This window comes from Eleginops maclovinus, chromosome 20 (genome assembly GCF_036324505.1).
Source record: "Eleginops maclovinus isolate JMC-PN-2008 ecotype Puerto Natales chromosome 20, JC_Emac_rtc_rv5, whole genome shotgun sequence".
Lineage (NCBI taxonomy): Eukaryota > Metazoa > Chordata > Actinopteri > Perciformes > Eleginopidae > Eleginops > Eleginops maclovinus.
This window is the reverse complement of record NC_086368.1, coordinates 23,097,522-23,115,032: the sequence shown is the minus strand read 5'-3', so window position 1 is coordinate 23,115,032 and position 17,511 is coordinate 23,097,522. Positions and strand designations below refer to the sequence as shown.

Here is a 17,511-nt window from a genome sequence, read left to right as displayed (position 1 = left end):
TGGTGCAAGGGACATAGAAAAATAGCATACATCCTCTTCTAGAAAACAGAACAAAACTAGTAAATGTATCGAAAGAGCCAAGTAATGCATTCTATCTATAAAATAAACACTGAACTAATAGGAAAAAATACTTTTTAAATCTTTGATGAATTAACACAGCAAATTGATGATTTACAGTGGGGCAAAAAAGTATTTAGTCAGCCACCAATTGTGCAACTTCTCCCATTTAAAAAGATGAGAGAGGCCTGTAATTTTTATCATAGGCATACCTCAACTATGAGAGACAAAATAAGAAGAAAAATCCAGAAAATCACATTGTAGGATTTTAAAGAATTTATTTTCAAATGATTGTGGAAAATAAGTATTTGGTCAATAACAAAAGTTCATCTCAATACTTTGTTATATACCCTTTGTTGGCAATGACAGAGGTCAAACGTTTTCTGTAAGTCTTCACAAGGTTTTCACACACTGTTGCTGGTATTTTGGCCCATTCCTTCATGCAGTGATGTTTTGGGGCTGTCGCTGGGCAACACGGACTTTCAACTCCCTCCAAAGATTTTCTATGGGGTTGAGATCTGGAGACTGGCTAGGCCACTCCAGGACCTTGAAATGCTTCTTACGAAGCCACTCCTTCGTTGCCCTGGCGGTGTGTTTGGGATCATTGTCATGCTGAAAGACCCAGCCACGCTTCATCTTCAGTGCCCTTGCTGATGGAAGGAGGTTTTCACTCAAAATCTCACGATACATGGCCTCATTCATTCTTTCCTTTACACGGATCAGTCGTCCTGGTCCCTTTGCAGAAAAACAGCCCCAAAGCATGATGTTTCCACCCCCATGCTTCACAGTAGGTATGGTGTTCTTTGGATGCAACTCTGCATTCTTTCTCCTCCAAACACGACGAGTTGAGTTTTTACCAAAAAGTTCTATTTTGGTTTCATCTGACCATATGACATTTTCCCAATCCTCTTCTGGATCATCCAAATGCCCTCTAGCAAACTTCAGACGGGCCTGGACATGTACTGGCTTAAGCAGGGCGACACGTCTGGAACTGCAGGATTTAAGTCCCTGGCGGCGTAGTGTGTTACTGAGGTATACCTATGATAAAAATGACAGGCCTCTCTCATCTTTTTAAATGGGAGAACTTGCACAATTGGTGGCTGACTAAATACTTTTTTGCCCCACTGTATGTACAGGACACCAAAAGGCACCCTTCAGCGAGAATTACCCTTGTATTGTTTGAACCTTGTAGTTCAACGATTCTGCATTGATTTGGTGTAAATGAGTCACATGATATGGAGGCTGCTGAAATAAATGAGACTTTACGCTATCTTTCTAATTATTCATATAAAATAAAATATAACACTAAAAAAGGAATGCTGACATGTAAGCTATGTCAAACATTGAAAAAGATATGTCTGACAAGGTAGGCTATCTATAGGTCCCTGGAGGTCTAGTGGTTAGGATTTGGTGCTCTCACTGCCACGGCCCGGGTCCCATTCCCGGTCAAGGAACACTGTTTTACCCTTTGAAATTATAATAGGACGATTTAGTAAAGTAATCTAAAGAAGAACGAAAAGCTATGAACAGCTCAAACACCTCTCCCTCCATCCAAATCAGCAGTCTTGGCTTAAACTTCGACCCTGTTACACTTTTTTTTTGTTTTTGTTCTTTTATTTATTCATTGGTCAAATTATCTTAAGGGAGAGAGGCTGGGGTGTTCATTCAGAACAAAGCCCTCTCTTAATCCATCTGAGCTCATGGAAATAGTATGGCATCACTGATATTGATAGTAGACATATTTAGAGTGAATTGACGCATGGCTATTAATAATTTCCGCTGCTTTCACCCTTGAGAGAGGGAATTTTGATAGTTTTGATACTACTTCCCTGTTAGTATACGTTTGATAATTTTAACTACACTGAAGTATTACGCCTTATAATTCATCTCCAGTGTTCAAAAGACACCACAACCATATAAAAGATTATTACAAAATACATCCACAATTTTGATTTGAAATTGGAATAAAAATACTGGTTCAAGAAAGAAAGAATACTGTACACAGACTTTGAATATGCTACATCAACATGCTGGAATAACAATTGAAAATAGGTCCGCATTTGTACATTTTAAAGTGCATTGCAGTATATAAAAAGTGAGGTGGTGAAGTGTGATGGAGGACATCTGCTGTGACCTCACTGATTTGGGTATGGTCAGAACAATAAGGCATGTACCTTGGATGTTTAAATAGCAGGACAGCTGCAGATCTCAGTTTTTTCAAATACATGATTTTGAAAATTGGAGGCATTTTTTTTATTGCATAATGGGAAAAATCCACACAAAACACAAGGAATAATTTATACTACTATTATTATTATTATTATTATTATTATTGTTATTATTATTTCATGTCTGCTTAATGATAGAAGCTATAATTTTTGTTTTACAAGTATAACAAATATGATTACAATATAAGCTTATCAAAACATTAGTGAGGATTGCAAACCCTCCGAACTGACTATGCTCATGAAATATTTCACAAGATGCATTATTTTACTGCTCCATGTCATTATCGTTCTGCAGAGTTTTCATTGCCAGGCCCCAGAGAGTGACACTGGAGATGAACTGGCCCTCAGTGGACCTGTACAACCCACTGCTGGGCCGGCTAGAAGACGTGAGGGAGCTGCAGTGATCTGTGGGAGGAAGGTAGGGCCTCCCCATCAGATCTCTGCCCATATCTCCCGACATGTTCCCGTTCTCCACATACGGCCCGTACACTGCCTCCTGAGAGAGGTGGAGGGGTTTGGCTAGCTTTATGTGGTCTGAGGCTGTCATGGCTGCGCTCCTCTCCTGGTGGTTGGAGGAGAGCAGGTGATGGGGGACGAGTGATCGCAGCTCTGGAAGAGGGGTGGGGGTAGGAGCTGGGCTGATTTGCATGCTGGGAGGTGGAGTTTCTGTATGAGGTGTTGGTGGTGGTGAAGGTGATGAGGGTTTCTCTAACCCTGCATGGGCCTGTCGTGCTGGGGAAATTCTTTGCAGTTGATGCAGATGGACGTTTTTTTTGGCGGACCGGTTTTGGGACAGAGGCTGCAACATCTGAGCTACGAGGCGGGTCAGATGTGTCTGTGGCCGGGCTGTCTGTTGGAGCCCCCTTGCAGTGTCTGTTGCTGTGTCTCCTCAACATGGCGGAGCGGGTAAAGCTCTTTCCACAGGCGTTACAGATGTAGGGTTTCTCCCCCGTGTGTGACCTTATGTGACGCTGCAAGTCCCCTGAGCCGATGAAGCACTTTCCTATAATATTATAGAAAACACATATTGAGTATCAATATTGTCAAGGCTGTAGCTACAGTCCTACTATGAAAAACAAAATGATCAAGTATTACTCGGTGAAATGGTGAACGATTATTGACCCTACAGCAAGAAATGACCACAACACTCAATGAAAAATAAATCCTTCACAATCCTATTACGCTTGGAAAGCCTAGCGTTAGAAATGATAAGTCAGTTAATAGCAGGCGAAACATGTTCATATTGAGTATTTACATGAACAAAAATGTAACCATTTTACACGTGGGATACATTTCATGAATTAAAATAGGATTTATATTCTTCACTTGTCCATTTAACAGTTTAACTGCAACTATAAATTCATTATTGTTCTTTTGGGAAAATGTTCTTGATGCATCATTGATTATTAGTATAAACCAGATAAGTCATGCCCAACGTGGTGTCCTTAAAATGCTTATTTTGTCCACCCAAAAGTCAATAACCGGAAGATATGCAATTTATAGTCACATTAGATAAAGAGCCGCAAACACTTGCCACTGAAAAGCTGAAACCACCTAATGTTAGCTAAGCTTTAAAACATGACTAATCGTTTATCAAAATAATTGCTGTTTAGTTTTCTGTTAACTGATGAGTCATTCAGCCATAGAATTGGGATTTTATGCAACTACATCCAAAGTAAAATCAATATTAATAATACTTTCAACAAGATGGACGCTGTTCCTTACCACAGGTGGCACAGCTGTGAGGTTTTTCCCCAGAGTGGCGACCCTTGTGCTTCAGAAGCTTTCTGTGCGTGTTGAAGGATTTCCCGCACTGGTCACATGTGAATGTCTTGTCTGTGGTGTGAGTCCTCTTGTGCTCCTTGAGATTACTCAAGTTGTTAAATCCTGAGATAAAAGACAAGAACAGTGAATCAAACAAAAGAAGAAAAACGTGTCAACATTTTACAGCTGAGTCTGTGATCAAGGCAGCACACACCACTGAGGATTGTTTTTCTAAAAGGTTTAACTTGAGAACGAGACCCTTAATTAAGTTCAAGGTTGCTATTTAAAATTGTTGCAGCGGTTATTTACCTCGACCACATATATCACACAGATGGGGCTTCTCTCCTGTGTGGACCACTTTGTGACGATGGACATCCCCTGATGCAGTAAAGCTGGAAAACACAGATGAAATATTGAATTTTAAGGGCAATTTTATGGTTGCATACACGGTCAATTCTCAGATGGTAGTTTATTATTCTTAGTTAGTTACCACCACAAATGATTTTGTGATAAATAAGAATCTGAGAAAGGTGGTATTGTAAAGAAAACTAAATTATTATGGTGGGCTATTCCTGAAATATTGTCAAGATTTTGGAAAAATAGTAATCAGTTAGGAATTAAGGTAGACACAAACATGCAAAAAAAAAAAAAATAATGGACAGATAATACCTTTAGGGGGAAGGGGCATGACAAAAAAGTTGAATTAGATTTAGGGTAAATTGACAAATGCAGTTAGCTTACCTTTTACCACATAACTCACAGATGTACGGTCTTTCTCCAGAGTGTCGCCGCAAATGTGTCTGTAAATTTCCAGCCTGTGAAATAAAAATGAGTTAGAGCTCTCCATATAATCTTCCCATCTAAGAATAACTGTTTAAATAAGAATAATACACCAAACCACACCTGTGAGAAGTTTCTCCCACACACATTACACTGAAAGGGTTTCTCACCTGCAAGACAAAAAATGTAGGTTTGTGTCTGAAAACCTTATTACTTATAAATTAAAACAATTAACAACAAAACATGTTATTGTACATGTGTGATTATAAAGAAGAAATACCGGTATGTGAGCGCTTGTGCAGCTCCAGGTTGCTTGGATGTTTGAAGATCTTCCCACACACCTCACAACAGTACTGCTTGTTTCCTGTCTGCTGCGGTGGCTCAGGCACAGTCTCCAGATTTTCCTCTTCTTGGTTCACAGCTGGAGACCTGGGAGGTTGTGCCTCTGTGGGTGTCTCTATTACCGGCTCCTTGTTAACGTTAAGGCCCTCAACCGGAGCTTCTGTAACTTCAGTTTGGATCACTTTCTCTTCTTGATGACTCTCTTTGGGACAGATGAGGACAGGCTCACTCACAGACTCAGCAAACATCTCCTCCAAAGCCTTCTGAGACCGGAGGTAGTTGTATTTCTTTAGGTACACAGCTTTCTTTGGGCGCATTGGCTTGTTTAGCATGGGGTCTTCTGAGTTAGAGCTGAGGGTGTTCAAATTATCTGAGGGTGTTAAAGAAGAAACAGGGTTCTTATTGACTGCCACAGGTGTGCAGGAAGGATTGGGCTGAACTATGTTTCCCGGGCATACAGGAGTGTTGCCGCCTCCCTGACCAACTCCAAGCTGAATCTGCTGCTCTTCCACCAGCACCAAAGGGCACGGAGTTTGATTTAAGGCTGCAATATTAGTCTCTAGTGCACTTTGTTTGAAATACTGCTTACTGTAGAAGTTACGGAGCTTGTAGCCGTGGACAAGCTGTTTTTCTACAGGTGCCTGAGTGCTGCCGGCTGTGTCACAATTTGTGCTGCTATTAGAAACAGAAACAGACATCTTTTTGTTGTGGTCCATGTCCGCACTGAAGCTGGTCCTCTGTGTTTCCGAGGGACAGTGGAGGTCGACATCGTTCGGAAGACTGCTCCCCAAGAGGCAGTCGTGCTCGGAGCTCAGCATGCCCGGGAGAGAAAATGAATGGATCTCCACCGGTGGAGGGCTAGGCTTGAGGAAAGTATTGCACATGCTCTGGACATTTAGAACCTGCAAACACTGTGCAATGTCCAGGAGTGCTTGAACATTATCTTGGTTGATGTCAAGATGGGATGTGTACATGTAGTCCAATATTTGTCCCATACCGCTCACGTCTTGGATGACCAAGTTGAACACCTCATTCTTTTGACTGGGGGAACTTTGGAATAAAGACCTGGAAAAAAATCAAAGCATTACTTTGTTACTCTAAATCAGCAACATAGGATTACTTAGCTAAATATATAGGAGGGAAACCATACTAATACACTGATTCACACTCCATTAAATACAAAAATGCACCTGAAATAGGAGCTGAAAGCAGCCAGGACGTTTTTGTGGGCTTTGAAGCAGACACCTTTGACCACCAGCATGCAGTCACAGAGCAGACCCTGGATCCTCTGCTCCTGGAGCTGCTGCAGGAGGTAGGAGCTGTGGGTGGACAGAGTGTCCATGGTCACTCAGCTGCTGAACAACTCAGTTCTAGAAAAAACCTAGGGGACACATTTGAAATACAACAAATATATTTTAAAATAAACATTATTATTTATAATGTAATGCTTGAAACACAACCAAATTGAAAGTGATGGTAGCGAGTTTTTTTAATTGTTAAATTCCTATATAGTTCAACAACTGCTCAGATTCTAGTCGGTGTGTGCTACGAGACCACCCATGCAAAAATTGGGACGAAAACGACCAACAAGCTAACTACAATGCTAGGCTAAACAACGGGGAGCAGTGTGAGTCGCTGCATCATGAAGCCCCTAAAGAAATACACTTTAAACCGATAATCAAAGCTCTGAATACTTTTAGTTCAGTAAAGCTTGACATAAATATAACCTACATCTGAGGAGTCCACCTTTTATTTGGATGATGGGTCACTTTTCCAGAGTAAGAAGCGTCACTTCCCTTCCTGGTGTAACCTGTATTTCGATCCGTCAAAAACTGAAGCAGGAGAAAATAGACTAATAACTTTGACAATAAGAAGTAATGATGGTGTAATGTAACATGAAGTCTAAAATGAGTGTAAGTGAAAAAAAAAGCTTGGCACGAGGTTTGTTTTCATCAAGGCCGGAACTTCTCTCATTTTCTATTTTACACGGAAGACATTGAGTGGAACTAACGTGTGTCGTCACATGTGTTTTGAAAAGTTTATGGGAATGGAGCAGACCCACGGCAACCGTACGCACTAATATATCCTCAATTGTTTCAGTCAATGTTTAATTTTAACCTTTGCTGTCTTTGGATAACCTTAGCTTCATTTGGTTGGCTGACATTAGCTCAAACCAGTGCGGTGGAGATTTTCTGCATTGTACCGATTTCGTTTTAACGTAAAGTTACACGCTGGTTACCGATAGTAGGAAGGAACCAGTTTGGATAATCGTTATACTTACGGATTAGTCTAAACAAAAGTTTCGTTCAAAAATGGTGTTTTTCACCTGCAACGGGTGTGGTGAATCCCTGAAAAAAGCTCAGGTTGATAAACACGTGAACATGTGCCGGGGTTGCCAGGTCCTGTCCTGCATCGACTGTGGAAAAGACTTCTGGTAATGACCCGACTGTTTGCTAGAGCTTACGTTCGCTTGATATTTTATATTTAGAGCCCAATCTGACTGTATTTGTGTAACGTTGTGTTCACATTAAACAGGGGTGATGACTACAAGAACCACGTTAAATGTATCAGTGAAGACCAGAAGTATGGAGGCAAAGGATATGAGGCTAAGGCAAACAAAGGAGATTTAAAACAGCAGCAGTGGATCCAGGTACAGAGGAACGACACCATCACTCTTATATTTTTGTGTTTAAAGTCTATTGTTTGCTAACTTGATTCCCCTGCCTCAGAAAGTCCATGACGCCATGAACAAGCCTGGAGTCAGTGCAAAGCTAAAGGATGTGCTCCAACAAGTCAGCTCGTATGACAACGTACCGAGAAAGAGGGCCAAGTTTCAGGTTGGAATTATTTCAGTTTATCAGTAGTGTGATGTTTTATTGAACACCTTGTGTTATTCTATACGAACTAACAAGTCGATCCAGTTCATATCATGCCCTTGAGAAAGAAAAATGCACCACTTGGTGAGAACATCAACAGTGTATAAATTCAAAAGTATTTGGAGTAGAGCTATAGGGTTTTGCAAGTTCCCACGGGTTTAATAGAAGTTTGAAAAATAAGTTCAAAAATAAAAGTCTGACGTAAACTTGGAGTTTGCAGTGAGTTGTTAGGAAAGTGTGTGTGTGTGTGTGTGTGTGTGTGTGTGTGTGTGTGTGTGTGTGTGTGTGTGTGTGTGTGTGTGTGTGTGTGTGTGTGTGTGTGTGTGTGTGTGTGTGTGTGTGTGTGTTGTCTTTCATGCATCCAATTTTATTTTGGTTTTTCTTCAGAACTGGATGAGAAACAGTCTTAAAATAGCAAACACCGGTCTGCATGATGAAGTGTGGGACATCCTTGCTGCAGGTGACAATGTAAGTTACTCTGCTTACAGCTTACTTTAATTGTTGTTTGTTTGACGAATTCTCTTTGCACATCAGTCACTGTCAGCCATTATAGACAGAGATGAAATTGTTTTAGTTAATTCAAATCAACAGTCATCAAATGGTTTATTGACTCTTTATGATAACCATGCTACACAGATGTATGTTTTCTTAACCAATTCATTTAATTTTCATATTTCTAGGTGATCGTTTTATGAAGTATTCCTTTTGCTGTCTGGCTGTCATAAATCCGCCAAGGAAAGAAATATTTTTTTTAATACTATCTTTTATTCCCAACCCATAATCCAGCAGCCTCCTCAGGCCCCCCAGGAGACTAAAGAAGCTAAGCAGACAGTTGCTGAAGTCAAAGTGGAAACTAATGGAAATGAAAAGCAGAACGGCAGTCAAGACGCAGAGAAGAAGACGAAACTGAACAAACGGGAGCGTAAAGAGGCCCGGCAGCAGAAGAGTGGGAAGGCTGTGAAAACTGCTGAGAAGACAGATGCACAGGAGCCAGAAGAAGGCAAAAAGAAAAAGAAGGACAGGAAGAGGAAGCTCAGCAGTGAGGGTGAAGAAGAGAAAGAGCAGAACGGTGCTGGGAATGAGACAACCAGCAAGAAAACAAAGACAAGTAAGGCACCCTTTAAAGAGATGCTGTTCTCCTAGCAGTTTTTTTACAATATTTTATTTCTAATGTTATTAGCAACACTGCAGCTTTGTGTCTATTAATGAATACTGATATGTGGAATTGCTTAATGTTAGCATCAGCCGCTTTGCAAGGTATGTTACAAATAATTGAGATAAAAATGTATGCCTTTTATTCAAGAAATTATGGTAAATTGGTTAAATACTCAGAACATCTGTTTTATTGTAGAGCGCTCATAAGTCTTTGTGTTAGGAAGTATTGTCTTTATAACTATAGCGGATTATCTTTAAAACAAAAAACTATCTATTGATGTCATTATGCAACGTTATTTAGCTAAACACATACCTGTTTTGTATTCTTTTTTTCAGTGGACCAAGAAGATGTTGAAACAACAGAAGAGACAGAGGACCGAGAAGTTCCGAAAGGTAACACGGATCCCATCATGACTTTTGATATCTTTATAGAAGTGATGGCTTTTCACAATAAATCCACCAGGGGTCATTGTTGCTTCTTTTGTTGACAGCGGGGAAATGTGAATAATAGGTGTATTATCTCCCCTACTGGCAGCTCATTTATGTTTTTGATTCATTTACAGGCAAATTCAACTGGAAGGGAAATATCAAGGCACTACTGAAAGACTCAGATGACCAGGAACTGCCATTAAAGAAACTCAGGAAGAAGGTGAAGCATGAAGTGCAGTGTTTGAATAACAGGAGGGTGATCCCAGCAAGTTTTTTTGAGTTCTCTTTGTTTAATTATGATGTTAACAGCTTGTTGCTCTTTTTACAGGTTGTGGCAGCGTACTTCTCTTTTACTGGCGATGCAAATTTTAGGAAGGAGGAAGAGGTGCTTGCTATTTTCAACAAGAAGATCAGCAACAATCCCAAATTTAGAGTTTTGAAAGAAAAAGTTAGACTTATAAATTAGACCTGTTTGTCCCGCCCGTCTGGCATGAAATGTATTTTTCATAGACTTTTAAAATGTAAAAGCCTTCGTTGTCTGCCATCCTCCCTTGGATGTTTTTGTACAGATGACCTAATCTTAAAGATTAAATCATTTTATAATTGAATAAGGTGTTGTTTTACTGATTGCATTGAATAGGGCTTTTACAAATTACCTTACAAGGTGTCATTGTTTAATGTATGAAATGACAATTGTGATAGACGGCCGCTCTGTTTCACATTCCAAGCCCGCGGTAAGTCTGGGAAATGGCACCTTATCTGTGGGATTGGATGTTGGAGTGGGGGAAGGGAAACAGGAGAGGTGCACCTGAGGTGAATTTGACTCTCACACGGGACGAAGCTAATGCACATTCCTCGGCACCCCGAACAGGGTTCACTTGGCCAGGGACACAGAAGCTCCATAGAAGCAAGATGCTTGGTGTCAGCCTCAGGTGAAGTTTTAATGCTGTCTGATTTTCAACCGCTAGAATGAGCAGCCTCTACCCTGTGTACACACACACACACACACACTCACACAGAAATCAGCCCAGCTTTATGAAGCTCTAGTAATCCCGGCAGGTTTAACACTGATGCTCATTCATCACACTGCTCACCTGTAATTGTATATTGCATACTTTGGGTATTAGTCAAGCTGTTACTCAAGTTTTCTAGTATCAACACACTGTTTTTGTGTTGTGTTAGTTTTAATCTAGACCCCACAGGATACTCCAGAAAAGCTGAAACTAAACCTGTCATTGCTGTAGCATAACAAATCTAAGATAGATTTGATTTTTCTCTACTACTTGATACTGTCAAATGTCTGTGTGGCTATGTGTTTTCTGTGGGTGCAATTTCCTACATAGTTAAAAAATATGTCTTGTCTGTACTGAAACAAGAATGAGATTCACATTTTTTCTTGAAAGGGAAAACTAATATCAGTCAATAGTCAGGTGTTTTACTTCCTAAACTTGGTAATGGGTGTGACCATTAACTTATAGTGCTAATGTTAGTGTACACTTTATTAAATTTTAAAAGTGGCAAATATATGGTGTGAAAATGCTCTGTTACAAGTACAAGGTAGTTAAACATTGCTCTCCATTAAAAGTATTCGATTGGAACCAGAAATTTAGATTTGCATGAAAACATAGTCTCATTAACGAAAGTGAGTACGAAGTGTGAAGCATATATTCAGGTAAATTAAATGTACTTATTTGTACTGTACATCAGTGACTACATGTATTGTATGCTTCTTTTGCTATCGTAAGGATGCATAAACATGACCAGGTATTCCTTCTCTTACTAATCCCCAGGGTATGAGCCAGACTTCTCAGACTGATGTCTCAGAGTATGAGGTAACACTGTTATCTGGTGCATCTGCACAGGAACAACAAATGCTCAGTGGTGGAGGAAGTGCACAGATCTTCGATTTAAGTAAAAGTAGCCACAGGCCTAGGGAAGTGGTATAAAATGTTACTCGGGTAAAAGTATAAGCATCAAATACCAAGTGTACTTCAATGATAATATGATAATTTATTTTCAATCATTAATCTGAAAAGCAAGTATTTAGTCATCCAATACATTTTGTGTAGTGTAAGTATAGAGGTCCTTGTGCAAAAGCTAACATTTTACTACATGCCTAAGAGTTTAATTAACCCATGTGATGATTAAAGATGTATTGCAGTCAGTTTTAGGTGTACCTAAAAGTCACCAGATTGTTAGTGGTTGCTCCAGAATAAGTGGTAGCGGCAGAAAGTATCATTCACTTCTCTTCACTACACGTGCCCTGACTGTGCCAGGTTGAAATTGATAGTGAATTAGTATAAAGGTATCAGCAGTGTGTCAGATTAGTGCCTGCGCTATGTAAAAGTATACATTCAAGATAGTTGTTGGAATACAGGCAGCTATTATGCATTCTGTAAAGTGTATGAGGGATGGAATCAAATGTGCCCTGTTTGACTTTTTTGTTCCAATATCCTCAGTTAGCCTTTGAGGGTAAGTTTCAATTCCAGCCTGGTGGTCCAGTTTGTTTGAGGCTCTCGTGTCAGGATGGCCTTCATGGATGTTCTACACAAAACACAGTGATTGCATTAGACAAGTAGTTTGTTGTATAGATAAAAAAAAAACACATGGAAAATGTTTAATGTAGATATTGTTTATGTGCTCGGTAAAACAGTACATTTCATCAGTGTGTTTTACAAGTACTATATTGTCAAGCCTGTTGAGGGTAGGTCTGCATAACTCTCAGGCAATATTGCTTTCATTCACATACATTTTGGAAACTAAACGTTGTATTTTATACTTATGAAGTAACTTGTGGGCATTATTAGCTTAGTTTAATTACTTGCACAGATGAAAACAGAACAAAATAAAGGATTAAAAAAAGACCTCCACATGTTCTTTGATTAGTTATTGTTTTTTCTTATAATACATTTTATTTTATTAAATATATTAATGTTTTTTAATGCCGTATTTGAGCTATGTCTTGACATTTTAAAAATGTTTTAGTTATAATAAAAACTACAGCTGTCGCGGTCGAGTGCGTCATAAGTAAGCGACTCCGTCTAACAGGAAGTGCCTTCTAATGATTAGCCTTTAGAACTGTAAGATAAACTTAGCATCAACAAAATGCTGAACGAAAGTGAACTTGCCACTTTGCGGAATAGATTTAAGAAAGATGCCGAGTTTCTTATGCAAACAAGGACACATGGCGACGAAGATGAGAAGAGTAAGCTCCAGAAACATTGTGTTTGCTAGCGCTGTAAGCCAACTTTTACAGGTTATTTAGAGAAAGTGCTTTCTGTTAACACCTGAATGAAACGTTATTGTTAAACTCAGAATTGTTCCTCTGGGCACTAACTTAATGAATGTAAGTGCTAGTGACAATACGTCAAATAAGCACATCTTGGTGGCTAACCTGAGCTAACATAGTTGAAGGACATTTAGCTTACTTTTATTGGTAAATCTATTAAATGGCCAGTTTGTAGTCCACTGGCTTTATCGTTTTTTAAAAGCCTGTTCCTTTCACAAACTATATCGGAAGAAAGATATATGCTATTCGTGAATGCAACATTTTTTGTCTAATGTGGGGTTATATGTTGGACAATCGTCCCATTTTGTGGCCCTTCCTGGCAGAAATCCAGCAATTCTTGATTGTTTTGACTGGGCAAACGCTGTGTCAGCTCAGCAACATAATATCCTCTTCTCTGCTCACTGTCCTTAATCTAAGGGTCATGCATTTGCCAGTGTAAACTAATAACTGCAATATAAGTTACATTTTTCCAATTGTGATCCCTTCTTTAATCATTGCTGCTTTTATTGAAGTGTACACACCACAGGTAGTCCTTCTGAAAAAAACAGGTGGTATAGTTTCATGCCGTATCAAAGGTGGACCACCATGTATAACTTTGATTAAAAATGTAGGCCAACTATTTTTCAGGGCATGGAGTTCATTGTGAACTCTGCACAGACTAGTCCAGCATGCTGAGACACTTCAGCAGCCAACAAAATCCTCTGATATGTTAAATCAACCGTTAAATTATAGAGATTAATACCTCTCCGAGAAGTAAGATTATCTCATAAAAGCTATCAGTTTCACCAAAAAAAAAAGCTCCATACCCGTTTAAAGGAGGGGATTTAGCACCAGACAAGATGGATCTCAAATTTGGTAGTAAATTCTTTATCAAAGTTTTTTTTTTTTTTTTCATGCAATGTGTAATTCAGGGCAAAAACTTTAAGGCTGTAGTCACACTTTAAAGTACATGTGAGCTGTCGAGCAAATTGTATTTTGCTATGAATCAATGTGTTGTTTTAACCTTTCCATAGGTCTATTGAAGCTCTATTCCTTTATTATTTTCTTTCAGGTCAGGAAGAAAAAGATGCTAAGCCTCTCCCTCGCATTAACAGACACTCCATTTTCTGGATCGTGGCATCTGTAGCTGTTACCTACTATGTGGATTTCCTCAACAACATCATAGAGAACGATGATATCAAAAGGTGATTAAATTACAAGCGCAGTTTCTTGCAGCTGTTGTTTGATTTTCTCTATTACAACCATTATAATGCAAGCTGTGTTAAGTGCGGGGGACGAAGGAAGAAAATTGAAGTATATTATAGTGTTATTTTTTTGTATATTTCCTATGAATTACATTTAAACACAGTAAACCTATTTGTAAAGAAAATTTGAAAAGCATTGATTTTGCGTAAGGTGGTGTAAGCATTTTTGAGAGGCTTCTATAAGTCCCTATATTTGCCTTCTTGTCTTATACCTATTTCTCCAGTTGGTGGTTCAATGTGGGTCTGGTCCTCCTTGGGATCTGCCTGTCTCTGGCCATGTTTTGCATCGTGTATCTGGAATGGTACAAAGGCATCAATCACTACGAACTAGTGTACCCTGCCATTCCTCCCGTCACCACCGCAGCCTTCATTGCTGCATCTTGCAGGTAAAACAGCAAAGACAAATTCTACTTTAGGATATGTTTTGAGATGTCAGTGAAAGTTGAACGATTTTATTTTTTCAAACCTTCAAAAGTTTTTAAAGGATATCACACACATAATGTACCTCACCTATTGAAACATGCAATGTCAAACTCTTGGGGCTCATGATGAGAAGTGAAACAATATTTGGTTCAATTACCTTAAGTAGCCTCATAGGAGATTTATAGTCCCTACATGCACGTGGAAGAATCGCATGTTTCAATTCTACTTAAATACGTTTTCAAAAACACATTTTACTTAACAGCGTGTGAAAATCTGTACCACCTTGCAATGGGTTTAATAAAACTTAGGTTGTCACTTAACCCCCATCGATCATTTTGTATATCTTTATTAAAAATCCATTTATCCAGCTCTTTTTTCCTGATTGGATTTAATATAGTATCTTTAAAAGGCTGAAAAAAAAACCTATGCTATGTACACCAACAGCTGTTGCCTTCCTTAAATAATATTTCCAACCGACAAAGTTATGCCTACTGTAGAACTCGGGTATCATTTTTACAAGTCCATCCTCCACTTTTCTTTATGTCACTGAAGATCAGGTCAGACTGGTGAGGTCAGGGTGATTCTATAGGTATGCATTGTCGTCGCAAATAGACTTAAAATACTTCCAGGAAACCACTTTGTTTATAAAGTCACATTTCATTAGGATTACACTTTATTAAGCTTTAATATCATAATTTCCAAAACAGCATCTTAACACCGTGTTAACACGCTCATTTTTTTTGCAGTAATTATTCATATTTATAGTAAAAAAAAACCTGTAATAACCATGAATATTAAGGGGTTAAGTGACAAAATGTGAACTGAAATCGTCCATGTTGTTTATACAATAAAATGTTTTGCTTGGTTAATTCTGTTTCTTTTAATCTGACATTTTCAACTCTTCAAAGTTACCTTAAATGATTGGCCAATTCGCCTTCATTGTCCTGTGATTAGCTAATCTACATTGTTTAACATTTAAATCAATTTTCATATGAATCTGTGTCGTTTGAGCCACTCATTTCAAGAAAGTGGGATGCTTTCAAATGCAAAATGTCCTAATTTGGATGCTAAATTAGAAGGAGAGACATGTGTTGACTTGTCTTGAGAAATTCAATATCTAAAAATAAATCACTGGCCTTTTTATAGCCTCCCACATCCTTCCTCTTTAATTAAGATGAATCAATACGGATGTATTATAACGTTACATATATGTAAGTGTTATTTTACTTTTTCTTGCAGCTTAAACATTGCCCTGTGGCCAGTGTGGTCCTTCTTCACTCCGCTCATCCTCTTCACACAGTTCATGGGTGTGGTCATGTTCATCTCTATGCTCGGGTGAAGATGATACTCTTTCTTTTTGTACAAAAAGCTCTGTCATTTTAATTTGCACAAAATGTCTTCTTTTTTATGAATAACATTGTATTTGGTCTCCAATCGGACATATTAATATGGTTGTTGTTGTTAAACTTTGAATATGCTTTTTACTTAAAGAATTGGGACAATGTTGAGTTTTCTTTGAATGGTTCCCCCCCTTTACATTCACTTATTTCTTAAACAATGCTCTGTCGCATCAACACACACTTTAGTTTATTCAGATAACATGCACTTCAAAAATCTTAGACACTCCAGCGCCAACAGAAATGTTCCCATCCTCCCTGCCATTGTTTCCCGTCTGTCCCTCACACCTTCCAGTCTTAAACCTGCAGCAGATGTAGACCGTCCTGCTGCAACAACACAGCTGTTGTCAGTGTGTATTGATGCTTTAGGCTGGGGCAGGTCAGCATTGTGGTGTGTGTGTAAGCTGATGGCGTAACCATCTCAGTTTATGATTTGTCACGTCTATGTTTTATTAAAGAAAAGAATGTGTCGAGATGTCAAGCATTGTGTAGAGAGTTGGCAAACAGCACTAGTGTGATGAATGATTCGAGAATAAGCCTTTTTCACAGAAGACATTTTGGCGTGTTGCAGTGAGAAAAGGTGTTCCCTAATAGCTGGTGGCTACTGATGATATTTAAGGTCAAATGTTTTTCAGGGAGCCCACAATTCACACAACAGGGCCTTAAAACCAAAGCAGTTAAGTGGCATTTAGTCTCTGTTCATTTATTTTATTTAAATGCACCTGTGCTAATCCTAATGTGACAAATGTCCTCGGTGAAAATGGCCGTGTGTATTGCTATGTGTGTGTAAGCAATAGAAAGAAATTGTTGTTACTGTTAATGAAACTAACAAAGATTTCGAAATCATTGAAGTCATTGAAAATGTTTTCTTGTTAATAAACATTTATAACTTTTCACTACTTTCTGTAAAGTGTTTTCATTGCAAGATGACAGAGAACCTGGAACAAATACATAACTTAAAAACATACAAGTTACGACCCGAAAGTTCAGAAAAACAACTCCTGAATCCTAAATCTTTGCTCGACTTAATAAAATGCTTATGTGATGATGAAACGTTAGAACGCATCAATTTCTATTTTGTAAAGATTTCATGTTTTCACCTATTTCCTATTTCTCAGCACTTTAATACTGATGCAATCCAATACCATAGTGTAATATATACTCCTAAATGTAATATTGCAAACTATATAATGCTAATTTACATTGTAGGCATTGATAGAGGTCTTTGTCGACATTAACGGCAGTACTGACTGTTAGTTTCTAATTTGTTATCCACTCTCGTTTACACAGATAGCAAATGAGCAACTCAATACAACGTGATACAAAACAACAATAGTCAGGAGAGCAACGGAATTTGGTTGTATTTGGAAAAGGTCATTTGAAAATATCAAAAGACCTGCTCAATATTTCACTATTATTACTTGAACTTTGGGGACACCATTACTGCATTTTAAAGGTCAGTATTTGTATTTGATTTGATCCTGGGGACACGTAATAAAAAAGAGATATGTTAACAATAATATTACA

At 38.6% G+C, this 17,511-nt stretch overlaps 3 protein-coding genes across 5 annotated transcripts; 2 read left to right on the top strand and 1 right to left on the bottom strand.

Annotated features, from left to right (window-relative positions):
- Positions 1-2,357: 2,357 nt before the first annotated feature.
- On the bottom strand, positions 2,358-6,949 carry zbtb49 (zinc finger and BTB domain containing 49). The gene is made up of 8 exons (XM_063911105.1): positions 6,903-6,949; positions 6,362-6,552; positions 5,110-6,236; positions 4,953-4,999; positions 4,791-4,864; positions 4,359-4,441; positions 4,011-4,172; positions 2,358-3,288 (listed from the first exon to the last, which is right to left on the bottom strand). The coding sequence occupies exons 2-8, from the start codon at positions 6,511-6,513 to the stop codon at positions 2,663-2,665; spliced, it is 2,271 nt and encodes a 756-aa protein (XP_063767175.1). The 5' UTR covers positions 6,514-6,552; positions 6,903-6,949; the 3' UTR covers positions 2,358-2,662.
- A 35-nt stretch (positions 6,950-6,984) lies between these two features.
- lyar (Ly1 antibody reactive homolog (mouse)) lies at positions 6,985-12,495 on the top strand. Of its 3 annotated transcripts, XR_010168218.1 has the most exons (9): positions 6,991-7,605; positions 7,707-7,821; positions 7,901-8,008; positions 8,435-8,515; positions 8,834-9,155; positions 9,539-9,595; positions 9,766-9,851; positions 9,960-10,563; positions 11,422-12,495. XR_010168218.1 is itself a non-coding variant. In XM_063911107.1 (8 exons), exons 1-8 carry the CDS (start codon positions 7,484-7,486, stop codon positions 10,095-10,097), a joined length of 1,026 nt encoding a protein of 341 aa, XP_063767177.1. In that variant the 5' UTR covers positions 6,985-7,483; the 3' UTR covers positions 10,098-12,495. The 3 variants fall into 3 exon arrangements, 2 of the variants coding, with proteins under 2 accessions (XP_063767177.1, XP_063767176.1); XM_063911107.1 differs by having other exon boundaries at positions 6,985-7,605; positions 8,837-9,155; positions 9,960-12,495; XM_063911106.1 differs by having other exon boundaries at positions 9,960-12,495.
- A 169-nt stretch (positions 12,496-12,664) lies between these two features.
- Positions 12,665-16,883, top strand: tmem128 (transmembrane protein 128). The gene is made up of 4 exons (XM_063909803.1): positions 12,665-12,836; positions 13,972-14,104; positions 14,389-14,550; positions 15,827-16,883. The coding sequence occupies exons 1-4, from the start codon at positions 12,737-12,739 to the stop codon at positions 15,924-15,926; spliced, it is 495 nt and encodes a 164-aa protein (XP_063765873.1). The 5' UTR covers positions 12,665-12,736; the 3' UTR covers positions 15,927-16,883.
- The last annotated feature ends 628 nt before the right edge of the window (positions 16,884-17,511 follow it).